This window comes from Tursiops truncatus, chromosome 3 (assembly GCF_011762595.2).
Source record: "Tursiops truncatus isolate mTurTru1 chromosome 3, mTurTru1.mat.Y, whole genome shotgun sequence".
NCBI classification, from domain to species: Eukaryota; Metazoa; Chordata; class Mammalia; order Artiodactyla; family Delphinidae; genus Tursiops; species Tursiops truncatus.
The window spans coordinates 55,665,143-55,685,699 of NC_047036.1; the positions used below are offsets into that span (position 1 = coordinate 55,665,143).

The 20,557-nt window shown below is 39.5% G+C and overlaps 1 protein-coding gene across 4 annotated transcripts in view; it reads left to right on the forward strand.

Moving 5' to 3' along the window:
* MCCC2 (methylcrotonyl-CoA carboxylase subunit 2) overlaps positions 1-20,557 on the forward strand; it is a 63,703-nt gene that overhangs the window by 14,432 nt on the left and 28,714 nt on the right. For 3 of the 4 annotated variants that reach the window (XM_073802198.1, XM_073802199.1, XM_073802200.1), the window contains exons 5-7: positions 1,229-1,356; positions 4,302-4,414; positions 15,659-15,772. In XM_073802198.1, the coding sequence (XP_073658299.1) occupies positions 1,229-1,356; positions 4,302-4,414; positions 15,659-15,772 (355 nt within the window). The remainder of the gene's footprint in view (positions 1-1,228; positions 1,357-4,301; positions 4,415-15,658; positions 15,773-20,557) is intronic. The other variant, XM_073802201.1, reaches the window with a different exon arrangement.

Here is a 20,557-nt window from a genome sequence, read left to right on the forward strand (position 1 = left end):
CAGAATTTCAGCCTAGGTTTGTCTGACTTCATAGCCTGGGCTCTTTCCTGTACCAGAGCTTCTTAAGCTTTTCTAGTGCAGCATCCCCAGGACGGAGGAGTGACCATACTCTGGAGGTGTGGGGGGTATGGCCCAGCACCCGCCAAAGCCTAAATTCCTTTTGAAGTCTAGTTTGTTCAATGTTAAAGTCATTAGAAATGTACCTCCCACTCTATAAAATGTTAATTATAATGTGGAAAAAGGCTTTATATATAACCTAGTGAATAAAATTGATGCTCAAAGGAGAGGAGCCACATACCCTAATAAAAGAAGTACAACACTACCTGAGGCTGTGTGCTCAGTTGCTGTTCTCTACTTCATTTTCAGCAAGGATTCAATAAGTTTCTTTTTAGAATTCTAGAGAATATAAAGTGAGGTAACAAAAACATCATAAATATAAAGATTAAATTTTGTAAAGACCACACTGTTCTTCTCTCCAGTTTCAAGTGAGCCTCTGATCTTCGGGTTTCCTGGCAATACTAAGCAGGCTCCCTTACTGGCCCTCTTCATTCACTTACTTCCCTGCTTCCTGCGTGTTACTTGTGAGCCATGGTACCTGACAGGCTGGTTTTGGTGAGAAAGGGCACCACTAATGTCTCATTATAGTATATGCTTTCAGACTACTATTTTAAAGTTTGTACCTATTGTTCCTTTAAGCAAGATAAGTGTTGTACTTTAAACTTCTTTTAGTTTTATAGAAAAGCATATGGCAGTGACATGAAGAAAATATGAAAAATAAATACTTTTGATGGATCAGTTTTCCTTTTTGAAAATTACCTTCCTAAAAGGAAATTTTAAAGGTTTACCATGTGGGATTTTCTCACCCTGAGACTTGGATTCCTTGTTGTTGTATTATCTTGTATTATCTTGTTAGGACCCCTTCCTTCAAAGAACCGTTACAAAATGTGGCTTAGGTTGTTAGTTTTCCTCTACTAATATGGGGTGATGATTCTTTAAAAATCAAGTTAGAGTTTGTAAACTTATTAAAAGTGATTCATTTTATATAAATAAATATGTGAACAGTGATTAAAACTTTTATATCATAAGATTGTCTACTAATGGCTGTCCCTGGCGATATGTACTAGAAATTGCCAGGCTGTATTGGGAGTGTCTTGTAATGAGATGCAATTGGTCTTTACTTTGAAGAACTCTCTCACGTTCTCTTTCCGATGAAATTTCTGCCTTTCAGAGTAGAATGCATTATTGTTGCCAATGATGCCACTGTCAAAGGAGGTACCTACTACCCGGTGACTGTGAAGAAACACTTACGGGCACAAGAAATTGCAATGCAAAACAGGCTCCCCTGCATTTACTTGGGCAAGTCACGAGAATTGTAAAATAAACTGTTATTAGCTAGAAAAATAATAAGATTGTTTAGAAGACTATATATATATGACGTTATCAATGGATATTTTTAAAAAACTGTTGGCTTCTCTTATAATTACAAAAGAGATGCACATTCTTTGCTAAAAACTCTGGGAGAAAAAGTAAACAAGCACTACCCATAATAACATCACTGAGGAAGAATCCCTGACAGTATTTTGGGATTTGCCATTTTTTTCTCTACATGAGTGGTGTTTTTTTCTTCTATATATTGGGTGGGCCAAAAAGTTCCTTTGGTTTTTGAGTAAAAATAAAAGACATTTTTCATTTTCACCAAGAACTTTATTGAACAATGTATTCACCATTTTGTTCCACTACCTTCTGCCATTTTTCAGGCAACTTCATAATTCCATCTTCCCAAAACTTTTAATTTTTTTAAGCAAAAAACTGTTCCAGGTGCTTTTTACAGTCTTCCAGGGAATTAAAATTTTTTCCATTAAAAGAATTTTATAAAAACCTAAATAAATGGAAATCCGAAGGTGCAGTGTCTGGTGAATATGGTGGATGAATCAGAACTTCCCAGCCAAGCTGTAACAGTTTTTGCCTGGTCATCAAAGAAGCATGGGGTCCTGCGTTATCCGGATGGAAGATTATACCTTTTCTGTTAACTAATTCGGGACGCTTTTCCTAGAGTGCTGCTTTCAGTTGGTCTAATTGGGAGCAGTACTTGTTGGAATTAATCGTTTGGTTTTCCAGAAGGAGCTCATAATAGAGGACTCCCTTCCAATCCCACCATATACACAAAATCACCTTCTTTGGATGAAGACCAGCCTTTGGTGTGGTTGGTGGTGGTTCATTTCCCTTGCCCCACGATCTCTTCGTTCCACATTATTGTACGGTATCCACTTTTCATCGCCCATCACAATTTGTTTTAAAAATGGCATGTTTTCATTACGTTTACATAGAGAATCGCATGTAGAAATACAGTCAAGAAGGTTTTTTTCACTTAACTTACGTGGAACCCAAACGTCAAAGCGATTCACATAACCAAGCTGGTGCAAATGATTTTCAACACTTAATTTGGATGTTTTGAGTATGTCAGCTCTCTCCCGTGTGGTATAACACTGATTGTTCTCAATTAATGTCTCGATTTGATTGCTATCCACTTCAACTGGTCTACCTGACCATGGACCGTCGTCCAGCAAGAAATCTCCAGCACGAAACTTCGGAAACCACTTTTGACACATTTGATCTGTTGCAGTGCCCTCTCCATACACTGCACAAATCTTTTTTTGCATTTCAGTTGCGTTTTTACCTTTCTTGAAATAATAAAGCATAATATGCCGAAAATGTTGCCTTTTTTCTTCCATCTTCAGTATTAAAATGGCTACACAAAAATTCACCAATTTTGATAAGTTTTTTTTTAACATGCACTGCTGATATGACAGCTGTCACAATACAATCTAACAAAATTGTTTCGAATGAAGTTAAAGTCAACTAAGCACTAGTTAGAACCATGTTGTGGAAAAAAACGAACGAACTTTTTGACCAACCCAATATTTTGTTTGTCTGTTCACCATTATGGGTGCAAACCATGAAAAAATAATAGCTAATATATATGGGTCTCTTGAGTGCCAGGTACTAGGTTAAATGCTTGATTATGTACATAGTTTGAGCAGATGTAATTTAAAGAAATTTAATATTCAGTGAAAGTAAATTTATATTTGGAATGAAAGTACATTTAAATCTAAGGATATTTTTAAAAAGACATAAAAGCAAGGCAGTTTAAAATTGGTACTTCCTGGATATTGACTTAAATTGGTTTGTAAAAACGCCAGTATATACTGTTCATTTTTATGGCTATTTGAACAGGTACTGATGAGATTTTTTTCTCCTATGAAAGTGAATTTACCTCGTTGATTCAGAGTGTGAACTGCATTGCACGTATAGAAAACAGCAAATGAGGCCCCACTGCTTGCAGGTGCTGTGCCCAACACTGTAGGGGATGCAGTGAAGAGTATTGTGTTGTCCCTGTCTTTAATGTATTAAATATCAATAGAAGACGTAGTGGTTGCAGGCAAGAGTGATAGGTATAAGACTAGCTAACTTTTTGTAACGTTCACTCTGTGCACTCACAGTATGTGCTGAGCTGAGTGCTTCACATACACTATTTCATGTCAGCCCAATAACAACCCTATGGGATAGCCACTGTTACCTTCATTTCACTGGTGGGGAGACCGAGGCAGTAGACTGGTTCGGAAACACACCTGTGATCACACAGCTGTGAAGTAATGAAGCTCTGTTTTGAACTCAGCTGACATTCTTATCCACCACTGTAATCTGCAGTAAAAAGAGTACCAGAGGCAATGTGCAATAAAATTATCACATGAATTCTGTAGATGATTTTCAGATTGTTTTAAAAGAGAGAAAGATCCAATCTTAGCTGAACTGGTTAAGGAGTTTTGGTGTTTCTGGGGCTAATCCTCAAGGGAGAGAATGTCCTAAACATTTCAAGTGGAATTCTGCACAGGGGTAGGAGAGCCTAATGTGTTTGAAGAAAACAGTACATTTTTGGAGGCTGTGTTGAAAGATTGGAGAAAGAGGCTGTAGAAGAGTTTAGAAAGATAGGGCAAGTTTTTTGCGAATGTAATTAAGAACTGATGTTTGGGCTTCCCTGCTGGCGCAGTGGTTGAGAGTCCGCCTGCCGATGCAGGGGACACGGGTTTGTGCCCCGGTCTGGGAGGATCCCATATGCCGCGGAGCGGCTGGGTCATGGCCACTGGGCCTGCACGTCTGGAGCCTGTGCTCCGCAACGGGAGAGGCCACAGCAGTGAGAGGCCCACGTACTGCAAAAAAAAAAAGAACTGATGTTATCATTGAGATAAGTCTTCCTGTGTGTAGCATGTTTTGTTCATTGAGATGTACTTATTTCTCTTCAGTTGATTCGGGAGGAGCAAACTTACCTCGACAAGCAGAAGTATTTCCAGATCGAGATCACTTTGGCCGCATATTCTATAATCAGGCAGTTATGTCTTCTAAAAGTATTATACAGGTAATTTCTCATTAATGAGACGTATTGCTTTTTGCATCAAATGTCTTTGCTAACCAGGTAGTCTGAGATGACTTAAAACAGAATTTGTTTTGTTTTTTTTTTTTTGGCTGTGCCATGCAGCTTGCAGGATCTTAGTTCCCTGACCAGGGATTGAACCCAGGCCCTTGGCAGTGAAAACATGGAGTCCAAACCACTGGACCGCCAGGGAATTTCCAGAACAGAATCTAATACAGAATTTAGTCTTTTTCCACAGAAAGCATCATAAAGATATCTCCAGTCAGATTCATCTGCTAAATATGGGAATACTGTTATGCTATAATAAAGGTTATTTACCAAAGGAAAAGAGTTTTTAAAAAGAAGGAACACTGAGTAAAGTTGCTTTTTTAGGACTATACTCTGGAGGAATTCTAGTATATGTATGAGGAGACATGTACAAGGAAGTTCCTTGTAGCATTGTTTGTTATAGCAAAAGATAAAGAACAAAGTAAATGCCCATTCATAGGAGAGTTATAATAGTTACTAGCTGTTAAAATGAATGAACTAGAATTGTGTGCGTCAACAGAAATAAGTCTCAAAAAATATGTTGGGTAAAAAAAAAAAGTGTAGAATAAATGTACAGCAAATTGCTATGTATGCAAGTGTTAAATATGTCAAATCTATTATGTATAAACAGGTACATGGGAATGATAGACTCAACTTTAGAACAGTGGTTACCTTTGAGGTGGGAGGGAGGAGGAGAATAAAGGTCAAGTAGGAGGTCTATAGAGGCTTCAACTGTATCTGAAATATTTTATTCCTTTAAAAAAATTCAGAAGTAAGTTTGACCAAATGTTAAGATTTATTAAGACTGGGTATTAGGTAAAGAATATTTATTTTACTATTCTAATCTTTTTTGTATGTTTGAAATACTTCATAATACTGCTGCAACTCCTTTGTTTTGTTATTGAATTTCTTAAGTTTGTAGTATTTTTATTAGTATTCTAATTAATTAGTCATCACTTGCAATTACTATCTCTCTTCTTTATAATCTACCAATACAATGTGTTGTTATTATTTATTATATATTTTACTGTTATGTGGCGACCTTGCGTATATCTATGCTTTGTTTATCTAAATAGAAACTTCAGCTTTGCTCACTTTTGCACAGATGGCCCTTGCATCCATTATCTGTTATGAGATTCTTATTGTGATCTTTTGTCTTATAGGGGAAATTAGCCCATTTAACCTGGTATTATAGTTTAGCTATACGAAACTTGTATTAGTTTCCTAGGGCTGCCGTAACAAATTACCACAAACAGAGTGGCTTAAAATAACAGAAATTTATTCTCTCAAGTTTCTGGAGGCTAGACGTCTGAAATCAAGGTGGTGGCAGGGCCGTGCTCCCTCAGAAGGCTCTAAGGAAGATTCCGTTCCTTGCCTCTTTGAGCTTCTGATGGCTCCTGGCGTTCCCTTGGCTTGCGGCTATGTGACTCCAGTCTCTGCCTTGGTCTTCCCATGGTCTTCTCCTCTGTGCCTTCTCTCCCTTACAAGGATACTTGTCACTCGATTTAGGGCACCCCTGGGTAATCTAGAGTGATCTTATCTGAAGATGCTTAACTTAATTACATCTGCAAAGACCCATTTTTTTCCGAATAAGGTCACATTCACAGGTTCTGGAGATTTAGGTGTGGACAAATTTGGGGCGCAGAGGGGCACCATTCAACTCACTGTAGACCTCTGCCACCTTGCATGCTTAGTCTGTGCTCTGTCTTTCTCTTCATGTAGCTTTTGTGGGACTATATAAAACGTCAGCCAACATCTAACAGATATTTATGGAGAAGCTACTCTAAGCCAGGCCCTGTACTAGATGAATAAAACCAGGTAGGGTCTCTGCTCCTGTGGAACCTGAAGCTTGAAGTGCTTTAAGAACTAGGTCTTTTTAAAATTAAAAGTGTCCTTATAATTTTGAATAAGCAATATCTGCTTATGATAAAAAAATCTAAAATATCTAAGGGGCATTTGACTGAATGCCTTCAGTTTGCCTATTTAATTTTTGTTTCCTAAAAATTTTAACATCAGTATTTCTTTAACTGAGCCACTTCTCAGCATTTATTTTTTCTATTTCACCCCAATAGGAAGTTTGTGGTTGAGGTTTGCCTTCTTATATTCTCATGAACTTCGTGGAATTAAAAAAAAAATCTAATTGTTATTGTATCCTAGTGTCCATGGTGCCTCTTCTCATCTTTTCCCCAATATATGAACTATAAACCTGATATCGCCACTGAAGCTATTGCTTCGTACTTTACTGAGAAAGTCATGTGTGAGCACTGTTCTATTAAAAACAATACTGCTTACTCTGTCTTTTTTTTTAATCCGAGGAAGAATTGTCTCTCTTCTCCAAGACTAGACTTGTCATTTATAATCTTAATACTGATCCCTTATTTGTGCTTCATCATTAATCCTCTTTCTCTCTTTTGCTTTAATATTTCACATCCACTTAATTTTTTTTCTCACAGCCAATAATCATGTTGACTTCCTCTTTTTTTTTTTAAAGGAAAAAGTAGCAAAAAATGATGCACAAAGAAAAGGACCTTTTCTAGCTTATGCTGTTTTTGAAGCTTCTCTCCCTCCCTGGATTACCAGACTTCTTAAGGATTGGCCCAGCATCTTCGTTCCTGACCACTCACTTTCCTAAAAACCTCGCTGCCCTCGGAGGGTCCCACTAACCTTAACCTCCTAGAGATTCTTACGCTGTACAGCCTGTCGGTTTTGTTATCGTTCCCTTTCTTGAAATTCTCCTTAGGCTTCGTGCCACTGGTTTCCTTCTTCTCCCACTCTCTTTATTTAATCCTCCCAACCCCATTCAAGAACTTGTCCTTAGTAGTTTAATAAAATCTAATGACATACCTGTCACTTCCATGATCATTCTCTGGTCCTGGCCTCCCTCCACCTCCACCTACGCTTGGGGTTCTGTTGTTTGGTTAGATTTCCTGCTGGTACCAGAGGCTCAGAGTAGACATTCTGTATTTAGCTGCCCCTGCTGATTTGTTCCTTCACCCATGTTTCTGTGTGCTGTTGATGGTACTTCCTTCTTGCTCTTTTCTCTAGGATTGAAACTTTGATGTCATCATTGACTCTTCTCTGATTTTTCCCCTACTTAATCCTTTTAGGTCAGAAATATATATCTTCCTTATTTTTGTACCCCTGGGAGCTCCTTTGATGCTGGGTAGATAATCAATACATAGTAAACCTTTGATGAATCAAGTCATGTTGGTTTTTACCTTTGGATTGGTCCTCTCCACTCCATTCCTACTGCCATCACCATAGTTAGTTCAGGCATTTTCTGTCTATTGTACACATTACTATAAGGTTATTCTTTATCTAGTTCCCTTATTCCAGACCAAACTTCACAGCCTGATACTTAAGACCTCGTGTGATCTGGTTCCAACCTAACTTTCTAGCCTTACTGATCATGCATTGTAAACTGCCGTCAGTCTGAAGCGCTTGCTATTTTTCATGTGCATCGTGACCTTTAAGAGTTTCTGCTCAGGTCCATGCCGGATTCTCTTTCCCCCAGTCCTTCCATATGGGTTGATCTGAGTCTCCAACCCATTTTCCAAGGTGCATCTCAGATGCCACCTTTTCCAGGAAAGCTTCCCAGAATCCCTTACCGGAAGTGATCTTCCCCCCCCCCCCCAACTCCCATAATTCTTGAGCTATACCTTACTAATGGCATTTATCCCTTTTATCTAGACATATCCTGACTAATTTCCTTTACTAGACTCTATGCCACTTGAGATTAGAGACAATATTGGATTGTTTATATCCCAACACATTTACTTACCTACTTAATAATTTATTATTTGAGTGAAACTCCTTAATAACGATTAAAGTGATACCTAACATAGTAGTTCTATTTCCTATATTTTAATGTATGTTTATTATTATTATTATTACCATCATCATCATTATTTTTGGCTGCGCCGCATGGCTTGCAGGATCTTAGTTCCCTGAGCAGAGATTCAACCCAGGCCATGGCAGTAAAAGTGCCGAGTCCTAACCACTGGACAGCCAGGGAATTTCCAACGTATTTTATTATTTATTTAAGACTTTGGTTTAGGTGGACTGCTAGCAATTTTTTGTATTTCCTACATAAAGCAATAACTGTTGTAACTGCAGTTATGTTACGTGTGCATTTTGATAGTGAGCATTAGCTTCCCTTACTTGTTCAATCGCTATTCCTCCCCAAGGTTGGTTTTTAGTTAATGTTATTAACCTTGCCCTTTGTAAGTCCATTTATCCACTGATTTCTAAGAAGTATGTCTCTTGACAACCATATCTCTGTTTTTTCCTATATTTTTGCAGCTGTAAAGATGTGGCCAGATTCCTACAGACCTCCCAGTTTCAACAATTTTGTTTTTGCACTTGAGAAAAAACAGTTAACTAGGTAGTTACCTTTGTATTCTCTTCTGTGTCATTTTTCCTTACTTTCTGGTAGGTTTTAGGACCCTGGTTTGTTTTGAAGTTTAAAGACTTGCCGTATTGGTGTCCAGTGGTCTTTCTCTGAGCCTCGTGTCCTGAGGATACCTTCTCTGGTCCTTCTCCAAATCCATGCCTGATGCCGTGATGATCTTGGGGCTGTGCTTCTTTTGTTTTCCTGATGTGGTTCCCATGTTGCTGGCTTTTTAAATGTGAGACTTATAGTTCTCTTCAGAAGTGGGATCTTGGTGTTTGTTTTCTTCAAGTCTTACGTTACCATTAATTTTTATAGTCTAGTGAGAGTCTAGTCTAGACTGGTTTTGCTCTGATGCATTAATTCTCTTCCTCATTTTACTGTGATCCTTACCACACCAGCAGCAAATGTTTCATTTTTTATTAATGGTTTACTTCTTCTGAAATAGCTGTTATTCACCTAGCTGTGCTTAGTTGCAGCTCCTCAGGCCTTTCCTCCTATTTTCTTCTTTGCACTTCTGTCTGTTTGTTCTTCTTTTTGGAGATGTGCCTAAAATTATTCTCAAGTGTCCCTCCCTTCCTCTTTTCTTAACTTTTCCCTCTTCCCTCCTTGGCTTAGCTCATTATTTTTGAAATTTATTTTCTTTGCCTCAGACCTTGGTAATTGTTTTGAGGGTCCTAGTTAGGATAAACACTGTATATTATTATTTTTAAAATGCATTTCAACCTTCTCAGGAAGACAGATAGTGTCAGGGGTAGAAGAAACCACTCTTTTTTATTTTGTTTTGAGGCTCTCTGATAAAAAGATTGAGGAAGAAACAGAATGTTCTGAGTGAGATGGACTTTTTGTTCTCTTTGTACACTTCATCCTATCCAGTGAGCACGGATAAGCATGCACGTTCTAGGATCAGCAGTGTGATCGTTGGTGTAGTTGATAATGTTCTTGAATTCTGGACAGCCATTGAATAGATATGTGTGTATTATGGCTTTTATTTTTAATGGTGACTCTTCAGGTAGACGAAGAAAACAGTGATACAGGCAGTATTTGCTTTCTACAGTACTTTGAATGGAAAAAGAAGAAAGATGAGAGATTTAAAAAGCATATTATAATTTTAATGGCTTTTCCACCAAGCAACAGGAAATCTCCCTCCCCAAGTTCTATTACATTTATCACAGAGAGCCTTTGAACTAGATAGTCTTCGGCAATTTTTCAGTGGAAAGATGGAGGTCTAAAGTTCACACAGCTTCTCAGAATTGGGTATAAAACCTCTTGACTCCCTCTCAGACACCCCTTCCATAGGGCAGGCTGCTGACCTACAATATGTAATTTGTTTTTGGTGTGACGAGAACCAGTCTCTACTTGTGCAGGCAAGACCTGGAGGGTAATGAAATTTTGTCCAAAGTTTTTCCAGACTATTACCTCTGTTTTGTAGCCTCTCGTTTCCTTTCACTTCCAGCTTTTGCTGTGCTGTCTGTGCCAGTGATGAGAAAGATTGTTACTGTCAGTTACACATCATTCTTAGCCTCCTTGCTGTTTTCTTGCTCTGAATTCAAGTTTTTGAGTTGCCATGGGCCTCCTGACCCTGCAAGAGGGATCTCTTGGCTTGTCCTTGTCACAGAGCAGGCCCACTTCTCTGGTGACGGGGTAGATGGTGGCCTCTCAGTGGAACTCGTGGGAGCTGTCTTTTGTTCTGATGCAGATGAGGGGCGCAGTCATGTCTCTCCTGACATAGTGCCTGGGATTTGCCCACACAGCCAAACCTGTACTCTGAGCATGGTCAGAACAGCCTGTGGTCACGCAGCTTCCTTATGTCCCTTTAATGTCCCTTTAGTAGAAGAAAGCAGCAGAATTATCTTTCTGGGGTTCTGAATCATTTGTCCAGTGTGGCGCAGTGTAAGGTCTTGATTGTACTACAGACAAATGCTTTGGGATGTGGAAAGTCATCGGTGCTGTTTGGGCCCTGGGGTCCCCATGCTCTGTGAGAAGCAGCAGTAGACACAGTGGCGGAGCTCTTGGTGCCCGTTCACTCTATTTTGTGAGTGAAGAGCTCAGAATTAAATGCGGAAGAGGAGATTGTGTGACAGTGGTGACTTAACTGTTTTCATTTATTTCTATTGAGCAATATATATATATTATAAATTTATTTATTTTTGGCTGCATTGGGTCTTCGTTGCTGTGCACAGGCTTTCTCTAGTTGCAGTGAGCGGGGGCTTCTCATTGCGGTGGCTTCTCCTGTTGCGGAGCACAGGCTCTAGGTGCGCGGGCTTCAGTAGTTGTGGCACTCAGGCTCAGTAGTTGTGGCTCACGGGCTCTAGAGCGCAGGCTCAGTAGTTGTGACGCACGGGCTTAGTTGCTCCGCGGCATGTGAGAGCTTCCTGGACCAGGGCTCAAACCCATGTCCCCTGCATTGGCAGGCAGATTCTTAACCATTGCGCCACCAGGGAAATCCTTGCTTTAGCAGTAGTAAGTTTTGTGTCTGTTAGATACTTGGAACTAGAATAGCCTCTCTTTCTCATTGATGAAAAATTTGAGAATTTTGATTCCTGTATACTTAGTAACTCTAGCTCTTGTATTTTTTTTAATTTTATAAGTTTTATTGAGGTGTAATTTATTGAGCTATAATTCACATACCATAAAATTTACTCATTTAATAGGTATAATTCAATGGTTTTTAGGGTACTTACAGGGTTGAATCAATTTTAGAACACTTTATCACCCCAGAAGGAAATGCCGTACCCACTGGCAGTTAATCTCATTTTTACCCAGTCCCTCCAGCCCCTGGTAACCTATGGATTTGCCTGTTCTGGACATTTCATATAAATGGAATTGCACTAAGTGGGCTTTTGGGCCTGGTTTCTTTCACTTAGCATAATGGCTTCAGGGTTTATCCACGTCTTTCTCTTGGTTTTTCATCATTCTCTGGGATGGTACAAAATGCTAATGCTGGTCTGTCTCCCATCTCTGGACTAGAGGAATAGTTCACAGATACATTAAAGAGCAACAACAACAAAGCACTTCAGAGACTATCCTAGGTCTTCAGATGGGCCTCAATTGCAGTCACTTAAGGGAGATGGTTTTTGATCCCTGTATTAGTTCTCTATTACTGCAGAACAAATTACCCCCAGACATAACAGTTTAAAACAACATTTATTATCTCACAGTTTCTGTGGGTTAGGGGTCTGGGCACAGCTTAGCTGGATCCTGGAACTCTGCACTTAGCTGGATCTTGTGACTGACTGCAGTCCTCTCAAGGCTCCGCCCCCTACCTCATTCATGTGGCTGTTGGTAGGATTCAGTTCTTTGCAGAAACCCCTCAGTTCCTTATGAGCTGTTGTGGGTTCTTTCCTTTGTGGGCCTCTCCATACAGCATGTCACAGCATGTCAGCTAGCTGCATCAGAGTGAGCAAGCAGGTGGGCGAGAAAGAGGGCCAGCAAGACAGAAGACACGGTCCCTCACACCCTGAGCACAGCATTGATGTCCCATCACTTGCCATATTCCATTCATTAGCAGCATGTCACCAGATCCACCGCACGCTCAAGGGGACGTGATCATACAGGAAGTGAATACCAAGAGTCTAGTATGACAGGGGGCGGGGGGGGGGTGGCGTTTTAGAAGCTGCCTACCACAGTCTCCTACTCTGTTACTGAGCAGAAGTCTTCTGTATATTTTTGTGATGCCTCACCTGGTGTCTGAGAAGTGGATTGTTGATTTCCTCTATTGCGGAGATTCTGTGGCGAAAAGGCATCTGAAGTGTTCTTAGGAATATGGTAAAATTTGTTTTGTGAGAGAGCATTTGTGATAGTTAAAAAGGGGCTTGGAGGTCTCAAGCCATAAGTTTTAAAAACAAGATAGGGGAGAATACAAAGTGAGTTGGGTATTCTCTTCCCCACCCGTGCCCTCACCCCCAGTCTAGGTTCAGAGATGGGGGAAGATCAGCCAGCAAGACAGAGAAGAATCAAAGGAGGTGGGACTGGGGTTTAAATGGGTCCCTGGTGTGGAGCCCGGCAGCACTGCCCCTTGGAGTTGCGGGGTACAAAGGGGCTGCAGCATGATCGAAACCCTGACTGCCCATCTCAGACGGACATTGGAAGATCTGAGGGCTGGAGAGACTGTTGTTTGCCTTGTGTGCTAATAATTTGTCAGCTAGTCTCTTGAGAGACTTTTCTGCTAAATTGGTACATCTTTTCTCTCCACCCTGAGATGACAGGGTGACATTTAGTTTCATTTCCCTCATTTTTGTCTTGTGACATTTTGACAGGATAATTCGTCTTTGTTTGCTCCATCCCCACCCCCCAACCCCCAGTCCTCGGTCTTGGGACACCACTTGCTGGCAGTTGCTCTTCTTTTCTCTCCTTTTGCTCAATAGTTGTTTTCATGGAACCCTGCTGTGCCTCTTTAGTTCTTTAGAGCTTACTTTTGAAAATTGTCCCCTTTCATATTCTCACATCATTGTGACTCTTCTCTAGTTCCTTGACTTCTTTTTTTGATAGTGGATTCTAGTGTTCTAGTGCAGAGAACAGGGTGATAAGGTGAAATTGTGTCCTTTGCTTCTGATATAAACTTAAAGAAAAACCCATAAAATATTTCAGACTTGAAGAAAGTACAGAGAATAATAGACCAGAACACTCATGTACCTTCCACTTGGATTTATGAAGTACTAACCTTTCTTGTGTTACTTTTTGCCCCAGATTTTTAAAGAATTTATTTATCCACAGTATCCCTTTCAAAATATTGTATTGACGGACATGTTGGCTATTTGCATATTTTGCTATTATGAACACTGCTATGATGAATGTTTCCTTGTGCTTGTGGGCAAGAGTTTTTCTAGCCATAGATATCTTCAAAACAGACTTCTGTGGGGAGGTGGGGTGTGGGTGGAGGGAGAGAAATAGGTGAGGGGGATTAAGTGGTGCAGATCTCCAGTTGTAAATGAGTCGTGGGTATGAAATGTACAGTGGGGGGAATATAGTCAGTAATTATGTAATATCTTTACGTGGCGACATACTGTAACTAGACTTATTGTGGTGATCATTTTGAAATGTATAGAAATATCAAATCCCTCTGTTGTATTACAGTAACTAACATAGTGCTGTAGGTTGATTATACTTCAAAACCAACCAAACAAACAAGCCCATAAAAAAAGAGATCAGATTTGTAGTTACCAGAGACGAGGGATGGGGGGAAGGGGAATTGGATGAAGGAGGTCGAAAGGTACAAACTTCCAGTTTTAAGATAAATAAGTAATGTGATGTAATGTGCAATATGAATAATATAATGAACACTGCTCTATGTTATATATGAAAGTTGTTAAGAGTAGATCCTAAGGGGTTTTTTCATCATAAGAAAAACATTTTTCTTCTATTTTAAAAATTTTGGGGACTTCCCTGGCGGTCCAGTGGTTAGGCTCCGCTTTTTTTTTTTTAATTTGCCACATGGCATGCGGGATATTAGTTCCTCCACCAGGGACTGAACCCGAGCCCCCTGAAGTGCAAGTGCGGAGTCCTGACCACTGGACCGCCAGCAACATCCCTGATGGATATTTTCTAAAACTTACTAAGAATCATTTCATGCCATATGTAAGTCAAATCTTTATGCTATATACTTTAAACTGATACAGTGCTGTATGTCAATTATATTCCAATAAAACTGAAAGAAAAAAAAACTAGGTGATTGATAAGCAAAACCATAAGTGGCAAACACTTCTGTAGTATGTTGACAAAGAAATGTTACAGCCATCTTTCATAATGTTACATGAAATAGGGGAAAATGCCTTTTGTGACAGCCATTTAGATGGAAAAATGTTAACTCATGCTGCCTTTCACTTTTGGATTAATACTAGTGTGGCTTTTTTTTTTTTTTTTTTTCAGAACAGATACTTGTATGTCTAGAAGGAAAACTGATGGCATATTGGAATTAGCAAAAACTACTTTCATGTGATAATTTAAGAAAATATTCACCACATATTTCTCTTATTTTTCTCTGTGATATTGTTTATTCCTGTCTAGGGGTAACCAGCAAAACCCATATTTATTACGTGTCATACTAATCTCTAAGCAAGAATTTTTTTAAAGCTTTTATCATGGAAAGTTTCAAACACACATAAAAGTAGAGAACATAGTACTGTGAACCCTCAGGTATGCATCACCCAGCTTCAACACAATGGACTTTCTTTTCAGCAAGATTTTCAATTGTGACGCTAACATTAGTTTTATATTTAGAAGGTCTTATGTTCAGGATGACACAAAATTAACATTACTCATTTGCAGAATTATTTCAGTATTCCTTTGAGGTAAGTGGCAGTTGTTTAGAGGACTTATTATTACTGTTATTATTAGATTTAAAAGTTGTTCTTTTAATATAATTTTGCCAATTTATGGATGGATTGTGAGTTTCTTCTCTCCATTAGTTGCTCAGGGTAAAGGTCTGTTTGGCCAGTCTTCTCTTTAACAGGGAGATTGTCCACAAGCTTTGTAAAGTGTGACGTAAGTCCTTCAAAATGCTTTGATACAAAAGTTAGGAAACCATTCTAAACACTTAGAGGACTCCGTTTTAAAAATGAAACACAGGGAATTCCCTGGTGGCCTAGTGGTTAGGATTCTGGGCTCTCACTGCCGTGGCCCTGGTTCAATCCGTGGTCGGGAACTGAGATCCCACAAGCCGCATGGCACAGCCAAAGGGAAAGAGAGAAACACGGGTACAAGCTAGTAATATCCCCTGGTACTGCAGTATTTGTGGAACTGTAGATCCAGGGACTGTGTAAATTCACTGTCTGAGCTGTACTGCATGAGTTTCTTGTGTGCTTGGATTCCAGATAGCAGTGGTCATGGGCTCCTGTACAGCAGGAGGAGCTTACGTGCCTGCGATGGCTGATGAAAACATCATCGTACGCAAGCAGGGTACCATTTTCTTGGGAGGACCTCCCTTGGTAAGAAGCTAGTTGTTTGTTTGTTTCTTTTTGGTAAGAACACAGTCTTGTTTGCTTACTTGCTTGATTGATTGAAGTAAAACATGCATAATATAAAATTTACCATTCTAACCATTTTTAAGTATACAGTGCTCTGGCATTAAGTATATTCACTTTGTTGTGCAACTCTCACCACCATCCATCTCCAGAATGTTCTTATCTTCCCAAACTGAAACTCTGTCCCCATTAAACACTAACTCCCTATTCCCCACCTCCTTCACTGCCCCGACAACCATGCTTCTACTTTGTCTATGAATTTGGCTACTCTAGGAACCTCATTTAAGTGGGATCATATAATACCTGTCCTTTTGTGTTTGGCATATTTCACTTAGCAAAATGTCCTCAAGATTTATCCATGTTGTAACATGTTTCAGAATTTCCTTCCTCTTTAAGGCTGAATAATACTCCAATGTATGTACATACCACATTTTGTCTACTTATCCATCAGTGGACTGTTGGGCTGCTTCCACTTTGAGGCTATTTGGAATAATGCTGCTGTGACCATGAGTATACAAATACCTGTGTGAGTCCCTGCTTTCACTTCTTTTGGGTATATGCTCAGAAGTGGAATTGCTGAATCATGTGGTAATTCTATGTTTAGATTTTGGAGGAATCACTTCCTTCCTCTTTACGGCTGAATAATATTCCATTGTATGGATAGGCTGCATTTTGTTTATCCATTTATCGGTTGATGGACATTTGGATTGTTTCCACTTTTTGGATATTATGAATAATGCTCCTATGAACATTCATGTATAAGTTTTTATATGGGTATGTTTTCATTTCTATTGGATATAAACCTACAAGTACAATTTCTGGGTCATATGGTAGCTCTAAGGTTAACATTTTGAGGAACAGCCAAACTGTCCAGAGCATATTTTACATTCTTGCCAGCAGTGTGTGAGGGTTCTGATTTCTCCACATTCTCTCCAGCACTTGTTATTGTGTGTCTGTTTGACGGTAGCCATCATAGTGGGTGTGACATGGTACCTCACTGTGGTTTTGATTTTCATCTCCCTAATGGCTAATGATACTGAGCATCTTTCATGTGCTTGTTGGCTATTTGTGTATCTTCTGTGGAGAACTGTCTATTCAGATCCTTTGCCCATTTTGTAATTGGGCTCTTGTCTTTTTATTGAGTTGTGAGAATTCTTCATGTGTTCTGGATACAAGTCTCTTATCAGATGTATGATTTGCAAATATTTTCTTCTGTGGGTTGTCTTTTCACCCTCTTGATGGTATTTTCCTTTGAAGCATAAACATTTTAAATTTTGATGAAGTCCAATTTTTATATTTTTTTCTTTTTTTTTTTTTTTTGCTTGTGCTTTTGGTGTCCTATCTGTGAAGGTATTGCCTATTCCAAGGTTGCAAAGATTTAATCCTTTGTTTTCTTCTAAGAGTTTTATAATTTTAACTCTTACGTTTGGGTCTGTGATCCATTTTGAGTTGTTTTTTGGTGCGGTTTCAGGAAGGGGTTCGACATTTTTCTGTACGTGGACATGCAGTTGTCTCAGCATCATGTGTTGAAAGGACTGTCCTTTCCCCCTTGAATGGTGCTGGCTGAAAGAAAAATACTTTTACTTATCTTTTCTTCTACTCAAGGTCAATAACAAACCAATACATTGTTAAGTGAAAACAGCAAGGTGCTTACACATAGTGTGTTAACTTTTGCGTAAAGTGGAGGGGGGGAATTATACATTTGTAAGCTTGTATATGCATAAAGAAACTGAAAAAGATAGAGTAAATGTTGTTTAAAAGCAGAGGAGATGAAGCCAGGTGGGAGAGAGACCTTTGACTTTCCGAGTCTTGTGAAAACATCTTTTCAAAAGGTTAAGTCCCCCCCAACCAAGAAAAAAGAGTTAGAATAGCTATGAGTGGTGCTCTAAACTTTTAATACTAGCAAGCTTTATGGATCACTGGTAGGGCAGCTACATGATTTGCAGACCCCAGTGCAAAATGAAAATATGGAACCCTTTGTTCAAAAAGGAGAAAACTACTGTAAAAGATACTAAAATATGAAACATGTTCCCTTCTTCTGTGGTCTGTCTACCAGTCATGGTGTTTTTATTTGTTATTTAATGACAGGCCCCACCCCACCCCTGCCCCCGCCCCCGCCAGGCATCTCTACTTCCCATGGGCCCACCATGTCCCCAAGGAGGTGCTGCCTCCATGTGAGAATGTGCTTGGTACCCAGATGGGGAACGAGCAAAAGCCTAGCCCTTAGCATCCCCCCCCAGCCCCCCTCCCCCAACACGCAGAGTGGCCTGTTGGAGAGCACACCTCAGCAGCACACCTCAGCACTGCCAGCCCAGGACAGTGATGGGGCTGCCATGCTCTTCCCTGAGACACCATGGGGGGCACACCTGACCTCTGATCCTCCCTACACCTGTGTCAGGCCCCCACTGGGGGCGGGTGTACCAGGTGCTAGGCAGGGGTGGGGAGGAGAAGGTAGGGCAGGACCCAGGGCCCAGGCACCAGTCAGCAGGGAAGCAGGGAGCCAAGAACCCATCCCAGGGAGATGGGGGGAGGCAGACTGCACAAGATCTGCGGCTCTAAACCTCAACACACATGCTCCATTGTCCCATCAGACTTCACTTACAGAACACAGATTCAAAGATAAAGTTAGTTAGACTTTCACTAGGGTGACCACTGAGCATTAAACTCCAAGCACAGGGCCCTTCTGAGAGTGGGACCCTGTGCAACTTCGCTGGCCACCTGCCCGTGATGCAGGCACTGAGGACTGGATTATGTCATCCTCGGCTCTTCCTCATCTCTCCTCTGGACGCCTCCATTGTGATTTTCAGGAAAGCGGTTGTCACCCTGCTTTGCTTATGTCACAACATGATCCTAGACTTCAGAGTGATAAAGAGAGGCTGGGTGAAGACACAGGTAATTTCTACTGGTTACAACAAAACATCCCATTACGTAAGTAAAATCCAAGAATATTAAATAGGTAAAAAGAATAATGTCAAGGAACTTCTAAAGCTATAATAAACCTACAAGTGGAGTAATTCAGCCATAAAAAGGAAAGAAGTTTTGACACATCCTACAACATGGACAAACCTTGAAAACATTGGGCCAGACACAAAGAACAAATATTGTATAGTTACCCTTCTATGAAATATGTAGACTAGGCAAATTCATAGAGACCGAAAGTAGATTAGCTGTCGCCAAGGACTGGGAGGGGGTAGAGTGGGGAGGGACTGCTAATGAGTATGGGGTTTCTTTTGGGAGCGATGAAATGTTCTGGAATTAGGTGGTGGTGATGGTTGTTATACAGCCTTGTTAATATAATAAAAACCACTGAATTGTATTCTTTTAAATGGTGAATTTTGTGGTATGTGAATTATATCTTAAAAAGTAAGTTTCTTGCTTCAAAAGTCTATCAAAGAATTATCTAGTTTTGGAATATTAACTCAAGTTTATTAAAAAGAGTATATTAAAAGATGTTATACTTTGATGTTAAATAAGTGTATTTTCCAAATGATTGTGTTAATTTTTAATAACTTTTACTGAGGATCAGATAAACCTGAAGAGCTGCCTTTTCAAATGAATTAAAAGTCTCAAGGCATTATTCAAAACCCCTGCAGCATAATATTAAATATTATTCTTCAATATTTCTCTAGCTATGTGTGATAGCAATCGTTGGTTAATTTACCTATGTGTAGTAAACTTTCCTGGGTAATTCTTGATTATTTTTCACTAGAGAATAAGTAAAGATATGACTAAAATTTTAAAACATCTTTTTGGGAATATAGGTAGTATCATAATACTGAAATAATGCTAACTGTTTTCAAGAGAAGATTTTGTCTAAAGGTCAGCATTACAATGTCTATTCAGTGGATTCAGATTTAACTTGTGCCTTAGAAAGAAGCAACGTAGCAGCTGAAGTCTGCAGTTCTGTTAGAGAACTAAACCTTGTTCAGTAGTCTACCATCAAAAGGCTGTATTTACAGGCAGAAAAAGAAGCAGCAGCAGCCTTACCTGCTTGAGAATTCTAAATTTTGATGCTTGTTTCACTGAAAATTGAGAAAAGGCTTTGTAGGTTTCACACATAATGTGAGGTTGTAGCTTTCAGTAGTTTAACGTGGTTGGAAAAAAATGCATGCTAATAAGGTAAATTTTTTTAACTTTTTATTTTATATTGGAGTATAGTTGATTAACAATGTTGTGATAGTTTCAGGTGTACAGCAAAGTGATTCAGTTATACATATACATGTATCTATTCTTTTTCAAATTCTTTTCCCATTTAGGTTGTTACATAGTATTGAGCAAAGTTCCCTGTGGAATAAGAAAAATTTTTGAAGGAGTTTTTTAGTTCTCCTACCTTTTGTTTATCATCCGAACTTGTTATTTAATAGAATGAGCAGCTTTCATTTTCTCTTTGACTTTTATCATCTTTATACCTATCACAGTTTCAAACATGTTGTGGGTGTTCCATAGATATTAACTGATGACAAATCTTTATTTTTTCAGTTGATATCAGTCAGTTCCCTGAAAATGAATTATCATATGTCAGACGTTTATTCGTTTTTACAACTTTAAATATCCAGACACCTCTTATAAGTAGCTATTGTCTGGACTGAATGTTATTTTACACCAAATTTTTTGGGAAGAAGAGAATCAAGAATTTAGTTCTGGGGCTTCCGTGGTGGTGCAGTGGTTGAGAGTCCGCCTGCCGATGCAGGGGACATGGGTTCGTGCCCCGGTCTGGGAAGATCCCACATGCCGCGGAGCGGCTGGGCC